At 42.3% G+C, this 19383-nt stretch overlaps 1 protein-coding gene across 1 annotated transcript; it reads right to left on the bottom strand.

The window, feature by feature from the left end:
- Positions 1–6586: 6586 nt before the first annotated feature.
- mideasa (mitotic deacetylase associated SANT domain protein a) lies at positions 6587–18588 on the bottom strand. Its single transcript, XM_086189965.1, has 13 exons — positions 18056–18588; positions 15933–17632; positions 12932–13150; positions 12235–12577; positions 12084–12150; positions 11300–11442; positions 11102–11205; positions 10174–10249; positions 9930–10018; positions 9328–9471; positions 9023–9142; positions 8752–8918; positions 6587–7466 (listed from the first exon to the last, which is right to left on the bottom strand). The coding sequence occupies exons 2-13, from the start codon at positions 17409–17411 to the stop codon at positions 7205–7207; spliced, it is 3213 nt and encodes a 1070-aa protein (XP_086046091.1). The 5' UTR covers positions 17412–17632; positions 18056–18588; the 3' UTR covers positions 6587–7204.
- Positions 18589–19383: the final 795 nt, after the last annotated feature.

The raw sequence follows: 19383 nt of genomic DNA, 5'->3' as shown, positions 1-19383 counted from the left end.
AAGTTTTTCTGATCTGACGCCTTTTGACGACTGATGTTGAGCAGTGTTGTGACAATATCATCCTATCGTCCTGTCTTTGACCGATTTATTAAAAAAAAGGAAAAAAAAGAAAAGAAAATCCACCTATATTCGCTTTAAAGAACCGGCTTTATGATTTGCCTCATCCATGACCTCCACATCACCTCTTCTGACTCATCCAACATCTGCTGCCTCCAGCAGCCACAAGCAAACACCCAGAATTACCTTTAAATATGTATCACACCATGACTTAATGGAAATGGGTTTTTTTGCGATGTTCTTTCCCCCCATTTCCACTGAAGAAAGCCTCTTTTATTGCGTCGTAAGCAATAAATAATGGCTGTATATCTAGATTGTCTTTGTTAAACTGAGGAGGCCAAAAGCTCTTGTTCTCTCGTGAGAAGATTGATAGGAGTCAGGAAATGAGGACTCAATTGAGAGCACTTATGGGGAATGAGTGCATTTGGCTGAGCTACAAACACCGCCCCCTTCAAAATTCAGCAAGGTGGCCTCTCAAGCTGCTTATTTTGCAGAGTCATAACAAAGACAGCGTCTCCCGTAATAAACCAAAAGTGCCTTTAATGGGGGAGGTGCTTACCTGATATTGTTGCTGCAGTGATTTCAATCTTTCTCCTCACCTCCCCCACACCTGACGTCACCATGTATGATTTAAATGTCAAGTAGCCCTGTCATCATGTTACACTAAGTCGTATTTCAGCTGCTGGAACTCTATTTCATTCCAAGGGGACAGTGGGTGGGGGGCCGGGGTTTGTGTGTGACACAAGACAAGGTAAAGCTCCTCTCGTCGTAGCTCAAAAGAGCCTCTACATCCTTCAGAAGAAGAGAAGTCGGAGGAAATCTATGTGTTCCATTCATGTGCATCGAAGCAAATCTAACAAAACATGTAGCGTCGAGTCACCTGCACATTTGGAGGCATCAAAACCCCGTGACGCTGGAGATGAATGGAATAGTCGAAGGGCTATTTGAGTAACTGTGGAGAGGAGAGGGTAGCGCTGCTGACTCCAGCTAAAATACTGACAGATGGCTTTAATTCCATTAAGTGTGCTAGGAGCGTAGAACCGATGTACTGCTGAGGACGATGCTCCCGTGTCCACAGTATCGGACTGGCTTGGAACCGGAATATAAAAGTGACGGACAGATAACAATCACTGCAAGAGGAGTCACGGGTGAAGAGGTCAGCGAGGCGGGTGACATCCTTCAAGGCCACTGACCACACATTGAAACTGAGTTGAGTGATTTGTCAGTGACATGGCTGGTATAGTCATTACATGGAGTGATTTTAGTTGAGCATCAAGGACAACTGGTTGTAAGCAACACTGGAGGGATCATGTGTACAGAGGATGTTACAGAGAAGACACGTGAAGACTTCCTGGTCGAAGGTGCACAATCAGATGAAAGGGGATCGCACAGCTTATTATATGCCGTATTTTTTTTTTTTTTTTGCAGTGTGATTTTCTTTTGTAAAAGTTGCGTAAATTGATAACATATCACTTAGTAATTATTTGATTTTTAGCTGCCAGGTTGTCAGAAATCTCTTTCTCTGATTAACCCTCTCATCTTCTTAATCTTAATTATCAAGTATTCATGACCTCTGCCAAAGGGGTTGTGCTTCCATCCTACAGTCTGCTTGTGTACAGAATTATATTTTTATAAAAAAAAGTTTCATGTTGATTTTTCAGAAAAACTTTGTGAGGGTGTAACATGGACCAAGGAAAAATTACATTCTTGGGCGGATCATTGAAAAAGAGCAATCTAATTCATGGATTACAAACATTTACAGTATCTTTAAAGTGACAAACATTTTGGAAATTAGCTTATTTACCATTCTCCCTTGACTCAGACAAGAAAGACTGATCCCCTTCTCTCCTCTGTGAGTAAAGTAAAGAGCTAGTGACACAGTGAAACTGGATGACTGCTAGTTAGCTTAGCACAATGAATGGTAGTCAGTGGAAAGTGTTTTGTATACCTCTGTCAAATTTACCAAATACATCCACTTCACGGGGGGGGGGGGGGGGGTGGAGCCTATCCCAGCAGCCTTCAGGTGAGAGGCGGGGTTCACCCTGGACGGGTCACCAGTCCATCACAGGACCAACACGTAGAGACAGACAACCATTCACACTCACAGCCACACCTACAGTCAATTTAGAGTATCAATCAGCCTCGTCCCCTCTTGATGTCTTTGGACTGTAGGAGGAAGCTGGAGTACCAGAGAGAACCCACACAGGAACAGGGAGAACATGGAGACTCACACAGAAAGATCCTGTGCTGGAGCCGGGACTCGAACCCTGAACCTTCTTGCTGTGAGGCGACAGTGCTGACCACTGCACCACCGTGCCTCCCTTTACCAAATACATTTTTCTCCAAAATGGAATTTGCCTCTACTAATATTGGTATGTCTGTGCCAAACCTTTGCTATGAAGTCACGTAAAATGATGACACATCATTTCAGAGTCAAACACATAGCCGGAACTACTTTCGTGGCAAAAACACTGAGTGTAGTGATTTCACATATTTGCAGCTAATCATGGCTGACTTCGTAAACGAGGATTAGGAGGATTACTTCTAGACAAAGATCCTGAGCCTGATCTATTTGATGACTACTTTGCTAACCTGCCCATCAACTATCACTGATTGTGCTAAGCTAACTAGCAGTTCGATGGTCTCTGTGGGTCTTGTCTGGCTCTGGGGAGGATGGCAAACAAGACAATTTCCCAAACAGTTAGTGTATCCCTTTAACAAATGAAAGAACTGAGCACCAGCCAAAGGTATTTTTTAAAAACTGGCAACTTTAAAGTTGTTCTCAATAACTCATAGCTGATCTAGAAAGTCTTTTTAACCAAGAATCAAGACAATCTCTCACAAAGATTTATAAATTCTTTGTACTGCTTTCCAGAATGTACATTTTTATATCCAGATGGTAATAGTCAATTGCCCTTTATCTCGCCTGGGTAACCCACGTAGTATCAAGGCTGCTCTAACAACACGGATCAGCTGATGTGATTGCTGTAGAATGCATTTTATTATGTTTCTATGAACATGGCAAAGCTGTGTGTCAGTCTCATGTCAGATATGTCTCCATTTTGATGGACGGACATGTTTTTGGGAGGCTGGATGTTCTGACATGTGTCAAAGTTGTAGTCCAAATGCCTCAAGGAGGTTTTCCTTACATTGAAGGAACTCATGAGTCTCAGACAATGACAGCGACACTGTCTTCCTGATTTCTGTCCATTCAATGACGGATGAGTGTGGTTGCAGTAGAAAGCTCAATATATGAAATATAAATACAAATAAGGAAAAGTGTCTTTGTGTGAAAAAAAAAGATAATAAATGGTTGATATGAACTTCATGCTGTTTAATGTCATCTCTTTCCTTCGGTGTACTTACAGCAAGTGTGACACTGACCTGCAGACTCACAGGTCACATCTAGAAAATAATCAAAGTTTTACTGCTGAGTGCCTGAACATAAATAACGTTAATGTACATTTCAGCTTTGCATCAAATTTAACCTCGACCCTGCGGGAGGACAACCATTGATCTTGTCCTGTAGAACTCCTCCACTTAGCGACATTGATCCAGCGTTGAGCTCCATTGCTCCACACCAGTCGGCCTTGTCATGTCTTCGTCCTCTCCTCTATCTCTAACCTATTTTACCGCGTCCAAGTAGCTGGGTTCCTAATTGGGCCTACTTACCAGCCCTATACTGGCCAGAGCCTGGACATCTGATCCTCATCACAAAACCCCGGAGCTACAGTGACTCTCAGAGGCCTTCTGCACATCACATGTTACAACTTGTATTTATTTCAAAATGTGCATGAATTATATCAAACATGTCTGTCTTGGCTGTTCTACCTATTCTTGGTAACATAAAGTAATGTGGAAATGGTAGTTAGAAAGTGGTCTGAATGCATTACGCTTCTCATTTCATATAGACAAGACTATGACGAATCAGGTTGCAGTGGCTTGTGAGTGAGTTCTCTCTTCCAAGTTTTCCCTGTGTAACGAGAACAGGAACCTATTTTTGTCTTTTTTTTTCTCTGCTGTTTATTACTATTTTGATGCATGTGACACTGAAGGTGATGCCCAGAAAACAACGCACTTGATGCTCGACTTGATATTTGCAACGGTAAACAACAGTTAATCATGTTGCTGTGTTTATTTTGAAAGCCGATTCATTTTATGTTGTAAAATTTATTCTTTCAAACTTTGAAGATCATTTTAATCATGCGCACTTTAAAGTTTTGAGGTAAAGACGGTTCTGCAGTTGCGCCCCCTACAGGACAGTTTTCAGTACATATTCAGAGAAATGTTAATAAAACAAGGTGGAGAGCAATCCTACTTCTTTCCCACACCGATAACTCTTGCATTAATTAGGAAAATGATGTGGAGATTTTAATTTGAGTTTGTCAGTTCACAAAGGAAATCAGTAAAATGGAATAATCTGTCCCTCTATTTTATCCTTTAGAAAGATGTCACAACTATCATTTCTAGAACTACGTTTCATCCTTGTGAAACAGTGAAGTCAACCGATCGTTTCTTGGCTTTAAGAAGCTTTTCTACAGTGAATTTATGCAGCAGCTTGACAGTAAATGAGAGCTGTCAGGGTCTTACTTGTCACTGATGAGAGGAAGACAGGGACAGGGCAACTTTGGCCTGCCTGACTTCAGGGCAGTATGTCTTAGATTTCATCTCCTGAGAGTGAGAAGTTACACTGTCCTTTGCTGAGCATGCTTTTGAGTAATGTCACCACAGATTAGCGTATAAACTGTGTATAAGAAGTTGACGAGGATCCTGTGATGCCAACTTGTGTGTCTTTCGCTCCAGTTTTTAGTCACCATCTTGGTTTTAGATCCATCTAACAGCTCTATCTTGATTCAGTCCTGCTGCGGTAGCAATTTGTACATCAATGTATGGCCACGCCCTAAAATATATCTTGACATCTCACCTAATTGAAAGGAAACACACTTAATTACAGTCCTTGTCACAGCCAGACGAAGGAGACAGATACCATTCTCTCCTCTGTGTGTTCATTTGAGAGCAGGGAACTACAGAGATTGCCTTATGGCTAGTTAGCTTAGCATACTGAATAGTAGTGGATGGGAAGTGTTAGCATACCTTAGTCAGACATCCCCAGGTATATGTTGCTCAAAGACAGACATTGCCTACATTAATAGAGCAGGTGTGTGGCATAATATTTGTCATATCTAAATGAAATTGAAATTGCGAGACACTGTTCGAATCAGACATATAGAAGGAACTACTTTCCTGTCAAAAGCACTGTGCACAGGGATTTGACACAACAACTCTATAGTCTCATTTGCAACAAAACAGTTATTATAGGAGACCGACTGCTAGATTACCTCTGGACCAACCCAGATCCTGAGGCGATCTTTCTGATGAGTTTTTCCTCATCCAGATGGTCCGCTGATCTTCTCGGTTCTTAGTGCCCCAAAGCGAACTAAGAGGAGAGAAGGTCATCCAAACAGGACAATGTAGTTTTAAAGAGGACTTGACAGAAACTATCAATATATATAACTTATTCAGCAAAGAATCGTTATCTCATTGACTTCTATATAATCTGACTCTTAAAGCCAGGAGACGCCCCCTGTTGGTGGTTAGATGTTTAATACACCTATGCATTGACCTCATATTTCACACCCCGTGGCTCCAGCCACCTTTTTCTTTCATACTCTGTGGCTCAACGGCCACAGTTTTTGCCTTTAATTTGAGAACAATAAACCAAAACCAGTCCGACACACTGAGGTTAATCGGAAAGCAGCATCATTTATAGTGAATCATACGTTATCCTGCTGGGGGCCTTTAGTTCTAGATTTGATAAAAGAGCTGTGAAACTTTAGATAAATGATTAATCAGACAAGTTTAATTTACTTAGTAAATAGAATCATAATCATCATACATTCATACACGCCAGGGAACTCTCCTGTGACGTACTGGACCAATGGCTCCACCTACTGGCTCAACAACGTCCTACAATGATTGGTGGGGAGAAAACCAGTAGAAATCATTTAATGTGTGTATTGTTTTTGAGTATCTGGACTTTACTCAAGTACGTACCAGTAAGTTTTATCTTATTACATTTAAATTAGAGGAACTATTTCATTTTAATCATTATTATGCAATCAAACAAAATAATATTGAGAGCAAAACGCTGGTGAACTGAGACGCAAGCCACGTCTCCATTGGCCAGTCGTGATTGGAGTGACAGCTTGTTGACATCAAACTTTTAACTTCAAAAGTCTAGAAAAATGTAAGTAATTCTGAGTACACATAGAAGCAAATTTGTGATGTTAATTTAATAAATCATAAACTCTGATGTCATTTTCATGTTCTTAGTAAGGCGGACTTATACTTGACTTTATTACTATGACTGTTATGGTTACTTTTCACTCAGTGACAACAACAACAACAAAAACCTGTACTTTTACTGCAGTGCAAACACTCAGTACTTTGATCGTCTCTGCCTGTGAACACGAACTTCCCGTGAAGTTCCTGAAAAAAAAATAATACAGACGCATTTTTCACAACAGTTTTTAATAAACTTTTCATTTCAAATGTCATACTGCAGCTGACATGATTAGTTTTATATTACGAAAAATCATTGAAAAAAATGCATAAATATATGGCAATTTTATATAGATTTTTGTACATATTCATTTTAAAGGGCCCTTAGTTGTAAAAATGTCCTACCATCTGCACCATCTAACATAGTAGTTTCCCTCCGATAAAGATTTTAAATACAACCTCCAACTACATCTGTATTTAAAAAGGCAACTATCTTTGATCTTGATGTATTATTGCTGAATACTAATCCAATAACCGTTACAAGTCTACACACTGAAAATGCATATTTTTTTGACATATTAAATAAAGCATATAAAAAGGCGGTATTGGCAAAAGCAGAAGCGTACAGTATAAGTGCATTTACAAAAAAATAAACGTACTCTGATTATTAAAAAAAGACACAAATGTCAAATGACACTGCCTGGTTGATGAGTGTAAAGCTGGATAACTGTCACACAGAGCCAGGAGAGGAGTGTGAAGGGTTAACAGGAAGACGTGGCAGGTTTCTCTTGTGCTTATTCACCAGTACATCTCGTTACCGCGCCGTCTCTCGTAATACACCTTTTTCCACCTGGGTTTTGATTTCTCAGTGCCAGTCCTTATCGTTCTCATCTTCTGCTTCAGACGAGTCTTCCTGACTGCTGACCTCTGTCTGATCCATCACTGCGTTTCCACCCTGATGGGCCGCCGCCGCAGCAGCCGCAGCCGCAGCCGCAGCCGCCTTCCTGACTCGGGCTGCAGCTGCCGCCTGCTCCTCCTGCTCTCTCTGGCGAAGCGCCGCTGCCTTCTTCTCCTGCTCGGCGTGGCTCTTCATATGGGCACTTCGACTCTTCACTTTATAAAATATCCTGCAGTGCAGAATATTGTAAGACATAAGAACAGCAGAGCAGAAAGGTGCATCACTACGTTGAAAACAGGAGGAGAAACCTGTAAAAACATTCTGACGCGACTGCAAGCATCAAACTCTCATAGAGCCCTCCAAACCCGTCGACCCTGACAAATATCAAAAGTTGTCATTCAACGGCGCATTTCAATACCTGAGGAGTAAACCAGTAAAGTTCATTTCTTAATGGTTTGAGTGGAGAAATGCTAACATACTGACACACACACACACACACACACACACACACACACACACACACACACACACACACACACAAAACTCAAGAGTTGAAGAAAAAACATCAAATTAAAAAATATTTTCATGTTAAGAAACGGTAGAAATTCAAAGGGGCTTTACATTAAAACCAGAGATTGGTGATGTAATTTGTGTCACAGGTACTGGTATCGTTTAACAGAACAGGGACAAGAATCCACACAATTACTTATTCTTTCAATGAAGGAATGAATATTATAAGTTATTAATTATTTTTCACTGGGAACACCAGCTGTCTGGAAAATGTGACTACCAGTTTATCAGAAGTCATGCACTTTGATGATTTTAAAAATGGTTAATCTGGAGCCGAAACTACATATTTATTTTAAAAAAATGCAATTTTTGATTGAAAAATATTAAATATTGCAATATTAAAGAATCTATGATAGTAACTGAAATCGATTAGATAGTTGTCTCCAGTTGTGTTCGGACCTGCGAGGAGTCGAGAAGTCCCAGATACGTAATCTCTTGATACGTTAACACCTTCTGAGTCCTTGAGGTCATGTGAGTCACAAGAGTCACATGACTCAAAGTGTCCGTTTAGCGATGCTCCTTCAAACTGATGCAGACGGATTCCTTCACACCTCGGTCGGACTGTCTGGCTCAAATGTGGAAATGGTGTTGGGAATTTGTGTTTGATATTGTGAGAGTAATATTTGAGGAAGTGCCCTTATATGGATTGTTTGACGGATTTCTCTTGTTATGATAACATATTTGGACCAACCACTGTGCACTTGTTTGAGAGATTTTAATACTAATATATATATATATATATATATATATATATATATATATATGAAACTTTTTCTTTCATTTCTGCTTTTTTTTGGGGGGGGGTAGTTTTTATAGTGTTTGCTGACAAAAGAGGCAATAAAAGCCACTCATATGATGTGTAGCCATTACTTTTGTTTGACTGGTGTGGTCACATGTTGTAATCAAGACGTCACATCGATAATCAAATCTCTGATTGGATTTACCTGCCGCATTTCTTGCATGGAAATATTGCGTCAGGATCCTGCGGAGGCTTCGTTGGAGCTCTGCTCTTCTTTGCCGCCGGCTCGCTCCGAGTTCTGTGAGGTGCTGATGGGTTCTGACACTCTTTGCTGGTATTCTCAGGGTCTTTGAGCACCAGCACTGTTCCCGCCTGAAACACCAAACATATGTAGCTTGTGTGTTAGCTCGTTTGGCCTCCTCCCATCAACGTGGCAATAATTAATGTTTGATTATTATTGAAAAGTTGATACTTACATAATCATGAACCTGCAGGGACTGGGCGACCCTCGCCTGCTGGCTGCTCTCTCCATCATAAACGTCCATCTTGTCGCTCACATCCACCTCTGCTGGAGCCTGCTTGGACTGCTGGGAACTCTAATGAACCACAACATCATAGGAAACCATTAGCTTTCTGATTTTAGCATCTTTGATGATAGAGAATGAGATGAAAGGCATTTCAAAGATTTTCTAGTAACAAGAAGCATGAAAATTAACACACACACACACACACACACACACACACACACACACACAACCAGACTTTGGCCTAATAATTTTACCTTAACATCCACCACAGCCTCTGTGTATTTATCCAATGGTGAATCTGGAGGGCCGAAGGTTAGAATCCCATTGCGAGTGATCTTCACCTGTTTCTTGTATGTGTAGTAGAACTCCACACACTGAGCCACAGTCTTGGTCCGCACCTGAAAGTAGAGCATGATGAATTCATACTTAGGTAGTTACCTTAAGCTCCTTAGCTTAACTTAGTAAAGTCAAGTTCAGTTAAGCACAGAAAAGCTAAGTAACATACAGCATTCATCCATCCATCCATTTTCTACCACTTATCCTGTTAAGGGTCCTGGGGGGGCGGCGCCTATCCCATCAGCCTTCAGGTGAGAGGCGGGGTTCAGTGCTAACCACTGCACCACCATTCCGCCCTCAACACAAAGCAATGCAAAGCACAGCTAAGCTAAGCAAATATTCATCTCTACATATGGAATAACAAATGAATGTAACTAATCAATTCATGTAACTAATGTATATGATGTATATATTTATGTAACTACCAATTATTATAAAACAATATGTACATGATATGAGTTGCATTCACACTGATTCATAGCTGAAAGAGCGTGTCGGAACAGTAAAATAACCTGCGTACCAGTTTCTGCACCAGAAAGAAGTCCTTCCTGTAGGCAGAGATCCCTTTGTTGAAGTAGTGCTTCTCCTCTGCAGTCCAGTTGTCGGAGCCTGTGAGTAAATTAGTGGAAGGAGTGTCCAGTCATGACAAGTTAATGTGCACTTTCATGAGGAAACGTTTAGAAAGGAGCAGAGAATCTGAGAGACAAAAAAAAAAAAAAAAACAGAGAAGGAAAGAGAGAAGAAAATCGGAGTGCAAGTCTCACCTGAGTAGTGATAATCTTCCAGCTGATGACCTCTGGGGAAGATTGGGTCCTGAAGCATCAAGCGGCTGAGTGTCTCCTGAAATCAAAACAGAGTGTCCCAAGGTTCAATGCACAAATATGTGAAGAGGTTAATAAATAAATTAAAAGTATCCACTTTCCTGTCTATGCATGAATTAATTAAGACCTCCCTTCAGCTACTTGACGTCGTGATTTACAGTCACCTATTTAACTAGGGATGCACGATATTGGAGTTTCTGCAGACGTCTGATATTTTATAGCTGATTTGAGCGATAGACGATATTTGCTGACGGCATTATTTTTTTGTGTAAAAACATTTTTAGATGATATTAACATTTTCTTTATTAAATTAAAAATCCATCCATTTTCTACACTGCTTATCCGTTAAGGGTCGCAGGGGGGCTGGAGCCTATCCCAGCTGACATTGGGCGAGATGGGGGGGGGGGTTCACCCTGGACGGATCACCAGTCCATCACAGGGCCATCGGGAGCAGTTAGGGGCTCAGTATCTTGCTCAAGGATACTTGGACATGGTTACCGGGGGAAGCGAGGATCAAACCAGCGACCCTTTGGTTGCTGGACAGCCACTCTACCTCTGAGCCATGCCGCCCCCTAAATTAAATTAAAATCAAAAACGCATCATTAAATTTAAATTTTATTTACATAAAATTAACCTCTAGCGTCTTGGTTTGCTACTACAAAAACACATAGAGAGTTTCTTTCTCAAACAATCTCAACCGCAACAAATCAGCTCTGATATTCAGGCATTTGTGAAGCTAATTCTCAGGATTTTTCCAAACTTTTTCTGGTTTCAATTTTTTTTTTTCCCCCCCAGACTTGAAATTTACCGTTTCTAAATTCCATGTGTTTCCCAGATTTTTGGAGAGCACATGTACCCTGATTATACTCACAAGGAAATCCCCTCTGCTTTCATGTAAACAGTGTAAAACCAGCTCCTGATTGGTTCCTCCACCCCTGAGCACGCTGGAGCAAGCCATGCTCATCAAATCACCCACTAGAGACACAAGACAGAGGGATTTTTTTTTTTTTTTTTAAACCTGGACAAGATTTTGACACCCGGGGAAAAAGAAGACTTGCGAGATACTAACTGCTCTCTTGGTCACTATGTTTGAGATGCGAGTTCTCCAGAGGAAGCCAGACCAGGTTGGCCTTGTGCTCGTCGAACTGTGAGGAAAGTTGATCTCGCACATCTGGAATTTCTGCCTGGTAGTTCAGCCCGATGTTGATCCGCCTGGACGATGACAAAACAGGACGCACATGCAGAGTGAGATAGGGAAGTAAAGCTCTGGCGCTTCGGCGCAAGGGTTGCGTGAGGGGTTTGTCAAACAATTTCACATTCTGGGGCCCCAAGTCGATATTAAGAGTTTTAACGAGAAGAAATGAATGATCCAATAGTTGAAAATATCAAGACCTCTCTGTTTTTTGTTCTGTTTGATTTTCCTGTCTTTCCTTCTTTTTTTTTTTGGCAATCTTAAATTTAAACTGGCAAAAGTTAACTTTATATCACATAGTATATCAATTTTATTCTGTAACATGTTTTATTAGTATTTTTAATTCTTTTTTAAATATTTTTTTACCAACTCTTTAACAAATGATGAGACAATAACCAACGACTCACCTTTTCCAACAAATTCACTTGATTTCTTTCAGAAATATTGTAAAAACAAAAAACAAATGAGAAAAATGTATTCTTAAATCATTAAAATCATACGTTTAAAACGTCAGAGCAGTAATTCGGTTTGATTTCGAGAGAAGTTTCTTTGTAAGCATAGAATGATATTTTTAGAGGTCAGGTCAGTTATGTTGTGGTTTATTTCATGAGTTGGAATTCTTAACAAGCATTTAATCTATTCCAGGGGTCCTTGTACTCACGGTTCAAGGCTAACAGGTGTAGCATCAGTGAACATGGGCAGGACTGGAGGTGTGATCTCTGAACTCGCTGAAAGAAACAAATGAGAAGATGTTACACATCATCTGATGAAGCCCCGTCGCCGGGCAGCACCTGCACACGGTCAACACTTACTGGAGCGCAGGAGGCTTCTGGTGGTGGACTTGGGTGTAGCGGGCGGAGGGAGGATTTGATTGCTAACTGCAATGTTGGTGAGGAAAGCGGAGAAGTAGAGCCCCGAGCCTTCCCGCACAGGAGAAAGGATCGGCGGGGGCGTGTAGGGGGGCAAGGTGAGAGGGTTGTCCGGCAGGCGGACGGGGGAGCGGAGGTTGCTCTGGTAGGGGGTGATGCTGGAGTAAACTGATGGAGGGATAAAGGTAGATGGTTTGGGAGGAGGGATGATGAGGGGTTCAGGACGAGGTCGGCGCTTGAATTTAGATTTTCCATCCTCGTCAAGTCTGGGATCACTTTCTTCATCCTAGATGGAACGATTGATTTAGGATACATCCATTAAGTTTAAGCTCCTGATTGATTGTCTGAATCAATATTGACTGGTGATGGACCAAGTTCAGGATGATAACTATTGCAAGTTTTCTACGTTTGAGTTTCCTTCCTGCAAGGCAACTCATATTTTTGATAATTCCCCAAGTAATAACACGTTTTTTTGACTCTGAATACACACCTGAACACATAAGTATTTATAATAATAAAAATTATAATTAATATTTTGATCTGTGCAAATTATGGACAATTCTTTCCACAATCCTAAAAAGGACAACAATCAGCAGCGACTAACAACCCAGTGTGGATCATATCTCCTCCTAGGACCCACCTGGCCGATGTTCTCAGTTACGGAGTTCCTGAGGGATCGCCTGCGAGCTACAATGACAGAAGGTTTACGATTGGACTGTCCCACAGGCCGCTCCTCCTGGCCGAGTCTTCCCTGAGACCAGGTACCCTGAGGTTCCTCTTGAATCGCATGCACTGGCACAGACACGGGGATGACTAGAGGAACCATGGTGGTCTGCCCACCTGAAGGACCATCCTCCTGCTGAGGTGCCAGAGGGTGAGAGAGAGTGAGAGAGAGCAAGAGTGATGGGGGGGGGGGGGGGTGAAGAACAGTCATCAGGAAGTAGCAAAAAGAAAGAGTGAGAGAGTTTGAGGGCTGGGATGTAATAAATATATCACATTTACATTACATAATATACAAAAAAGGTTATCATAACAATATCAGCTAAATTAGATATTGCAGATTGTTATAATGATCAGTTGTGTATTCACTCCATGAAAATTTAAAAAATATCTTTTTGTAATCAAATACACTAAATGACACGACAATAAAACTAATAAATATACAAATACAAACCTAAAATTCTACCTTCTCCCTGACAAATGAAACATGGATTTACTTTCTGGAAAAAAAAAAGGTTTTTAACAGGATTCTGATCATGAGGCAGTGACACAAAACTATTCAGTCACATGTTTGACATTTGAATGGAAGTTCTTTGAGTCAACCACCACCCAACAGGGTTGTGACTAGCAATCGCAAACCCGTTGAGTGCATGCGTGTTTGTATGTGTGTCAGGGTGCAGGCTGACACCTCGGCCCCTCCCAAGTACAGCTGAATGACTGGGAAAAAGCCTGAGGAATGTGGAGGTGTGCAGACATGCAGCTGCCCAACTGTACATCCACTAACATCATCCCAAAAAAAAAAAGCAAACCTGCAGCCCCTGCAGGCTAGAGAGCTAAATATTCCAGTGCAGGCAATAAAACTGACAGCTAAAAATTCAGTTAGATATGCGTCTGTTTAAAACGAGCTACTAAAAAAGAAACAGAGCAGCTGGATTGACTTGATGAATCCTACAAAACAAGATTTGAATCTTTCCTACAGCGATAAAATGAGAAAAATAGTTCCAATCTAATAAGGGAATCTTGAATAACAGCTGCTGTTCAGGTTATACCAGTATCAGGCTCGTGGGGATGTGTAGCATAACACACACTGCAAACAACCCAGTTGAGACGCAACAGCTGTAGGAGCAGGAACCGAGTCAAAGAAGTGGACGTAGCTAGCGTGACTTCACTCGCTGCATTGGGGTCCCCTGTTTTGCGATTTCAAGTTAACAACCATCGCCATTTTGGCTTCTTTGAAGTGGGCTGAGGATGAATAAAGAGCGCCAGTGGCTGTGTCTTCAGGGGACGTACACAACAGATTTCCCCCAGACAAGCCAGTTAAACTTTGACTGACTTGAAAGGAGGTACAATCACTTACACTGGCAGCCTTTATAGACGATCAAAGCTAGGGATGGGACAAGTTTTGTCTTTGGGCACATTTTCGTGTTCCCAGATATGAAACTGGCTCATTTGAAGCAATGTTCCACCCAAAGGTGTATTTTGCCTTTCAAGCACTTGCAAACAGATGCCTTGATCCCACAGAGACGTAACTCGCTACAGAATCATTTCTTCGTCTCTTTCTGCACTCTGGAGTATCAGACACACATATTTAGCTTGAAGCTAATAGCACCTATAGCCACCAACAACTAATAGCAAAGGGCCCCAAAAATGTCATCAACAGGAACCAAACAATCAGAGTCGTGGTTACTCATGACTTAGTTTTAGCTAGTGAGTTTTTACATGGACGTTTTTGGTCTGTTTTGCTGTTGTTAGCCATTAGCTTCAAGCTAAATATACATGGCTGGCTTATTCTACATTCAAGAATCACAAAAACGTGATGCAGGAGTTAAAAAAAAACATCTTCAAAATCATGAATACCTGAAAGACAAAATTTCTCGTACATTTGTCAAAAATAAAAGCAGCAATGGTTTGTTACTATTAAAGAGTTTTGTCTGAGATGACTTTGAGAACTTCTCACAGGCCAAACCAATCTAATCTAACTTGTCATTTGTAGCTAAGCTAAAGTCACTCTTTCGTTTGTGCTTTATATTTCCGCGACTTATTTCTTTATGACCACTGCGTTACCTTCCAGCTATTAAAAGGAATAGCCTGGTCTGTCTTCTTGTTTTTCCATTACTCTCTCATCATCTCTGCTTGCAAATTGTTAATAGTGAAATATTCATTTCACAGGATTGTGACCCCTAAACAAATGCATCCATCATTTCCCAGAAATGTCTTTTTTGGACCAGTGTGCGTCATGTGACAAACTCCATCCTTGTAATTCCATCGTTCGGCCACTATATTAAATTGGCATCAATGACAAGAGTTACTCCCGGGGGACTTGAATCAGACGTGGTCCTATTCGGATGAAGGGACAGAGCTATTGAGGAGGGCCTCTGCTGACTGGCTGGTAACAATTTGGCAATCCCAAAATAATCACGCACATACCCCGCTTTCTCTATTTTTACAAATTTACAAAATGAACATCTAAAAGTTTTGAAAAGGACCATAAACTATGGATTGAGACCACAAATTCAGAAGGAAAATGTTTACTGAGGTAATCAAGATGTCGAAAATATGGTCTTTTTTTGGCATACATCTGAATTCTTTTTGTCAACCGTAGAGTCTGCCCCTGCTGACAATCTGAGAAAGTTTAAGATATTCTCCTATTGGTGTCACTTCTCAGAATTCAATATACAGCTACGTCCACTTTTTTATACTCTTTGTAGAGGTAAAGTAAAAAAAATTGATTTTGTAAGCAACAAGGAAGTTCTACACTGAAACAGACCTCTTCCTCTTTGTACAGCTGTTGCAAGAGAACAAAATCTACTCTTGCTTGCAATAATCAGCTTCCTTTGCTATTCCCACTCTAGTTATCAGTGTTCATATAACAATTGAAATAAGAGATTACTACACCAATATGAAATTGGATTTTTTTTAACCTCATTTTTCCTAGCAGGCAGGGATTCAGGAAGGGAGGGCATTTCTGATGCCTTCTGTGCAAGAGTCTCCAAGTTGATCTCCTTAGACGCCCTCCTTCTACGGGTGCGCTGGATGACTCCCCCTATTGCACCTTGGTTTTCCCCTCCTCTCACAGCCTGCACACCTGCCACCCCATTCTGGGACACTGGAGGCTCTTTGGAGACTTGAGACCAGATGTTGGAAGGGGGAACCAGCGGGGACTGTCCGTCTTTGGAGAGGCGCCGCGAGCGTCGAGGTTCAGCTGGCAGTGCGTCTGACGCCTCTGTGGGACTGGTGCCGACCTTGTCAGGATGTGGCTCGGGTGCAACCAAAGACTCTCGACTTTGGAGTTCCGCTTCCTGCTGCAGCTCCACTGATTGGATGCCCTCATTTTTAGAGGAGGTCTCAGGAGGACTAGTCTCTGGAGGCTGGTAGGAAACAAAGTTTTGGGTTTGTTGCTGCTTTGGTTGGACCTGAAGTTGTGTTGTTTCTTGCTGCGGTAAATTTTGTTGTTGCAGCTGCTGCATTTTCTGAATTTGTTGCTGTCGCTCCTGTAGCTGCTGCTGGTGATACTGTTGCTGCATTTGCTGCAGTTGTTGCTGTTGCATTTGATGCTGAATTTGTTGCTGCTGCTGCTGCAAGTGCTGCTGCTGCTGTAGCTGAATGTGATGCTGCTGATGCAACTGCTGCTGCTGCTGCTGTTGCTGCTGCTGATGGTGCATTTGTTGCTGCTGCTGCTGCTGCATCTGGTGGAGCAGCTGTTGCTGAGTCTTAGGCTGTTCAGTATAAGCCAGGCCCTGCATCCCCTTGTTGCCTGGAAAAACTGAGTAATAGCCAGATGAAAACTGCTGCTTGCTGGGCCTAAATGTCGTCTGGAAGGGTTGCAGCATGGACCCCTGCACTGCATGAGATGGCACATGGGGCTGACCCTGGAAATCAACACCTTTGTGGCCGTGCTGATACGCTTGCAGCTGAGCCTGGTGCATTGCAGTCGCAGCATGCTGCTCCCATTCAAGCCCCCTCCCCTGAGTTTGAGGCCGAGAGGCATCTCTATAAACCTCAACAGGTCGCTGCAGCTGATTTTCTCCCCCCATAGGCAGAGCTACACCTTCATGAACTCCTTTATGGAACATCTGACCTCGGACATTCACTCCAGACATATAGGGGCCAAAGTTCTGCCCCCATGCTGGTACTGGAGCTTCCTGTGACCAGCCAGGGGGCTGAATGGAGTCCTGGTGCATCCACTTTCCTGGAGCAGGCTGCTGATAGTGGGCTAGAGTCTGGGGCCCTTTCTCTGGGTTATAAACACCAGAGGTGCTGGCAGAGTCACCGTGGCTTGACTCTAACACTGGAGGCCCCATACCATAATAAACCTCCCCTGAATGCTGCACAGGCTCTTTCATGGCTGCAGCCCGATGCTTGCCGCTCTTGTCTGTATTAACTTGAGGAGGAAGACTCATAGTAAAGCTAGAAGGTCAAAAACCTTGGTGTGTCAAACTTGCTCTCTGGGCATGAATCACCTCAGTAGTGTGCTTGAAAATGTTTAAATGTGCATACAGAGGTATACTGGAGGAAATAGAAATCCCAAAGGAAATGCTGGGTGGGGAGCATGTAACCTTCCTTCCAGATTAAATCTTAGGTTTGCCGTCCATTCTTCTCATCCTAGCCAGGGCGCCGGACCCTAGGAGAGACAGACGGGGTTAGTAAGACTGTTTTACTCTCAAGAGGAGCGCATGAGTCGCCCTTCACTCGTCTGCAGCAAAGAGGAAACTGAGGCCTACACAAGCGAGTGGCCCTGTCAGTTCAATGAAGTGAAAGCAGCTGTCTGTTGAAGAAGCGCTGACAGAGGAAAACATGGAGTTTAATTTGATATTGACGTCCAGGTGTGTGCAGAAAAGGCAGTGAAGTTTTAATGCGGCAGCCAGCGGCAACAAGGAGGCGCGTAGCTGCCATTTGGCATTACAAGAAATACAGGAAACGGAGGTGATCGTGCAATAAGCCGAACGATAGCCAGTGATAGTGTTTAAATCCGGCACAAGGAAGCGCAGGGGCAGTTTCGGCAACACTGCAGATTAGTGAGCTTCGGTTTTACGGAGTATTATACCTTATTTCTGATGCCCAGAGCTCTCCATGGTCAGCTCCATGGAGTCCCTTTGGTTTCGATCAAAGTCGACTGCATGCAGATCCATGGAAGGATTGTGCGCAACAAATGTCATAACTCTGACAACTTTCCCTCGAGTTTCGCTGCGCACAATATGGCGAACGAGCGAGTGAATGATCCCACGACTGGAAATTCAGAATTCCGGAGATACTTGAAAGACTCATTTACACTGTAGAATCAATGTTGCACATTGTACGCGTGAACCCGTGCACTTCCAGGAAAAACATGTCCACAACTTTCTCCACGCAACACGCCAGCTCGCATGAGGGGGTGAATGTGAGAAAAGTCCGCCGTGCAGCGGTCTGCGTTGGTATTTCCGCACGTCCGACTGTTTGAGACGCTGATGGAAAGTTGCGATATCGCTTCATCCGGAGCGCAACGCATAGAAACGCTGCGAAAAAGTGCGCTAAAAGTACAGAAAACCGTGCATCCCGCGAACGCACCGCCTCACCCCAAAAAACAGCTCAACGCTTATCCTGTTTTCCAACCTGATCGTTTTGGCCACGCCCATTGCTGCATCCGTGTACGTTTGTTTTGTTGTCGTGGTTGACCCGGAAAGCGGAGTGTCATCATCTCAGGGACGTGTACAGAGCCTCGGAGCGGACCACGGCGGGGATTTTTTTTTATTGAGGGCATGGAGAGGGAGAAACACGTTGAAGACGCAAGATGTACCTTCCCCCTTAATTTAGACATTTTGAGGCCACAATCTATTAGTTGCTACCTCAATTCAAATCAGTTATTCATATCTAGGTGCCACAATTCACGAGACTAAGGGACAAATATAATATCGATTGGCCTCAAATAATAATAAATTCATTAAGGGAAAAAGTTATATCTATTATTTTATATCTAATTTGTGTGTGTGTGTGTGTGTGTGTGGGGGGGGGGGGGGTAATCTCTGTTTGGCCACTCAGAGGACCCATAATATTGTCATCTTTTCAGGGCAAGATGTCCACTTACTCCAGGCACCCTGATGTTGCAGCATAATCCATGAAATTATCATATTAAACATCATATTTTGAGTCATTTTATGACTCATTTTTGGTAGAAAGTGTTTCAACATGTCCAAACATGGTATTTCTACAAAGTACCCACCCAAACAGAAGTTTCAGATAAGCCCCCCAACATATCCTTGTTCAAATATTTTTGTGGATGTTTCTATGGGATCACTGTTATTTGGAATTTTGCCTACCATAGGCTTTGATTTGAACCCTTAGATGTAATAAATTCACCAAAAATATTTAAAATAATCATTTAACGTATAAATGTTT

This window comes from Aulostomus chinensis, chromosome 20, assembly GCF_037954235.1.
Source record: "Aulostomus chinensis isolate RoL2024-O1b breed Wild chromosome 20, RoL_Achi_v1.0, whole genome shotgun sequence".
Taxonomy (NCBI): Eukaryota; Metazoa; Chordata; class Actinopteri; order Syngnathiformes; family Aulostomidae; genus Aulostomus; species Aulostomus chinensis.
The sequence above is the reverse complement of the archived record's forward strand: the minus strand, read 5'-3'. Positions and strand labels throughout refer to the sequence as shown.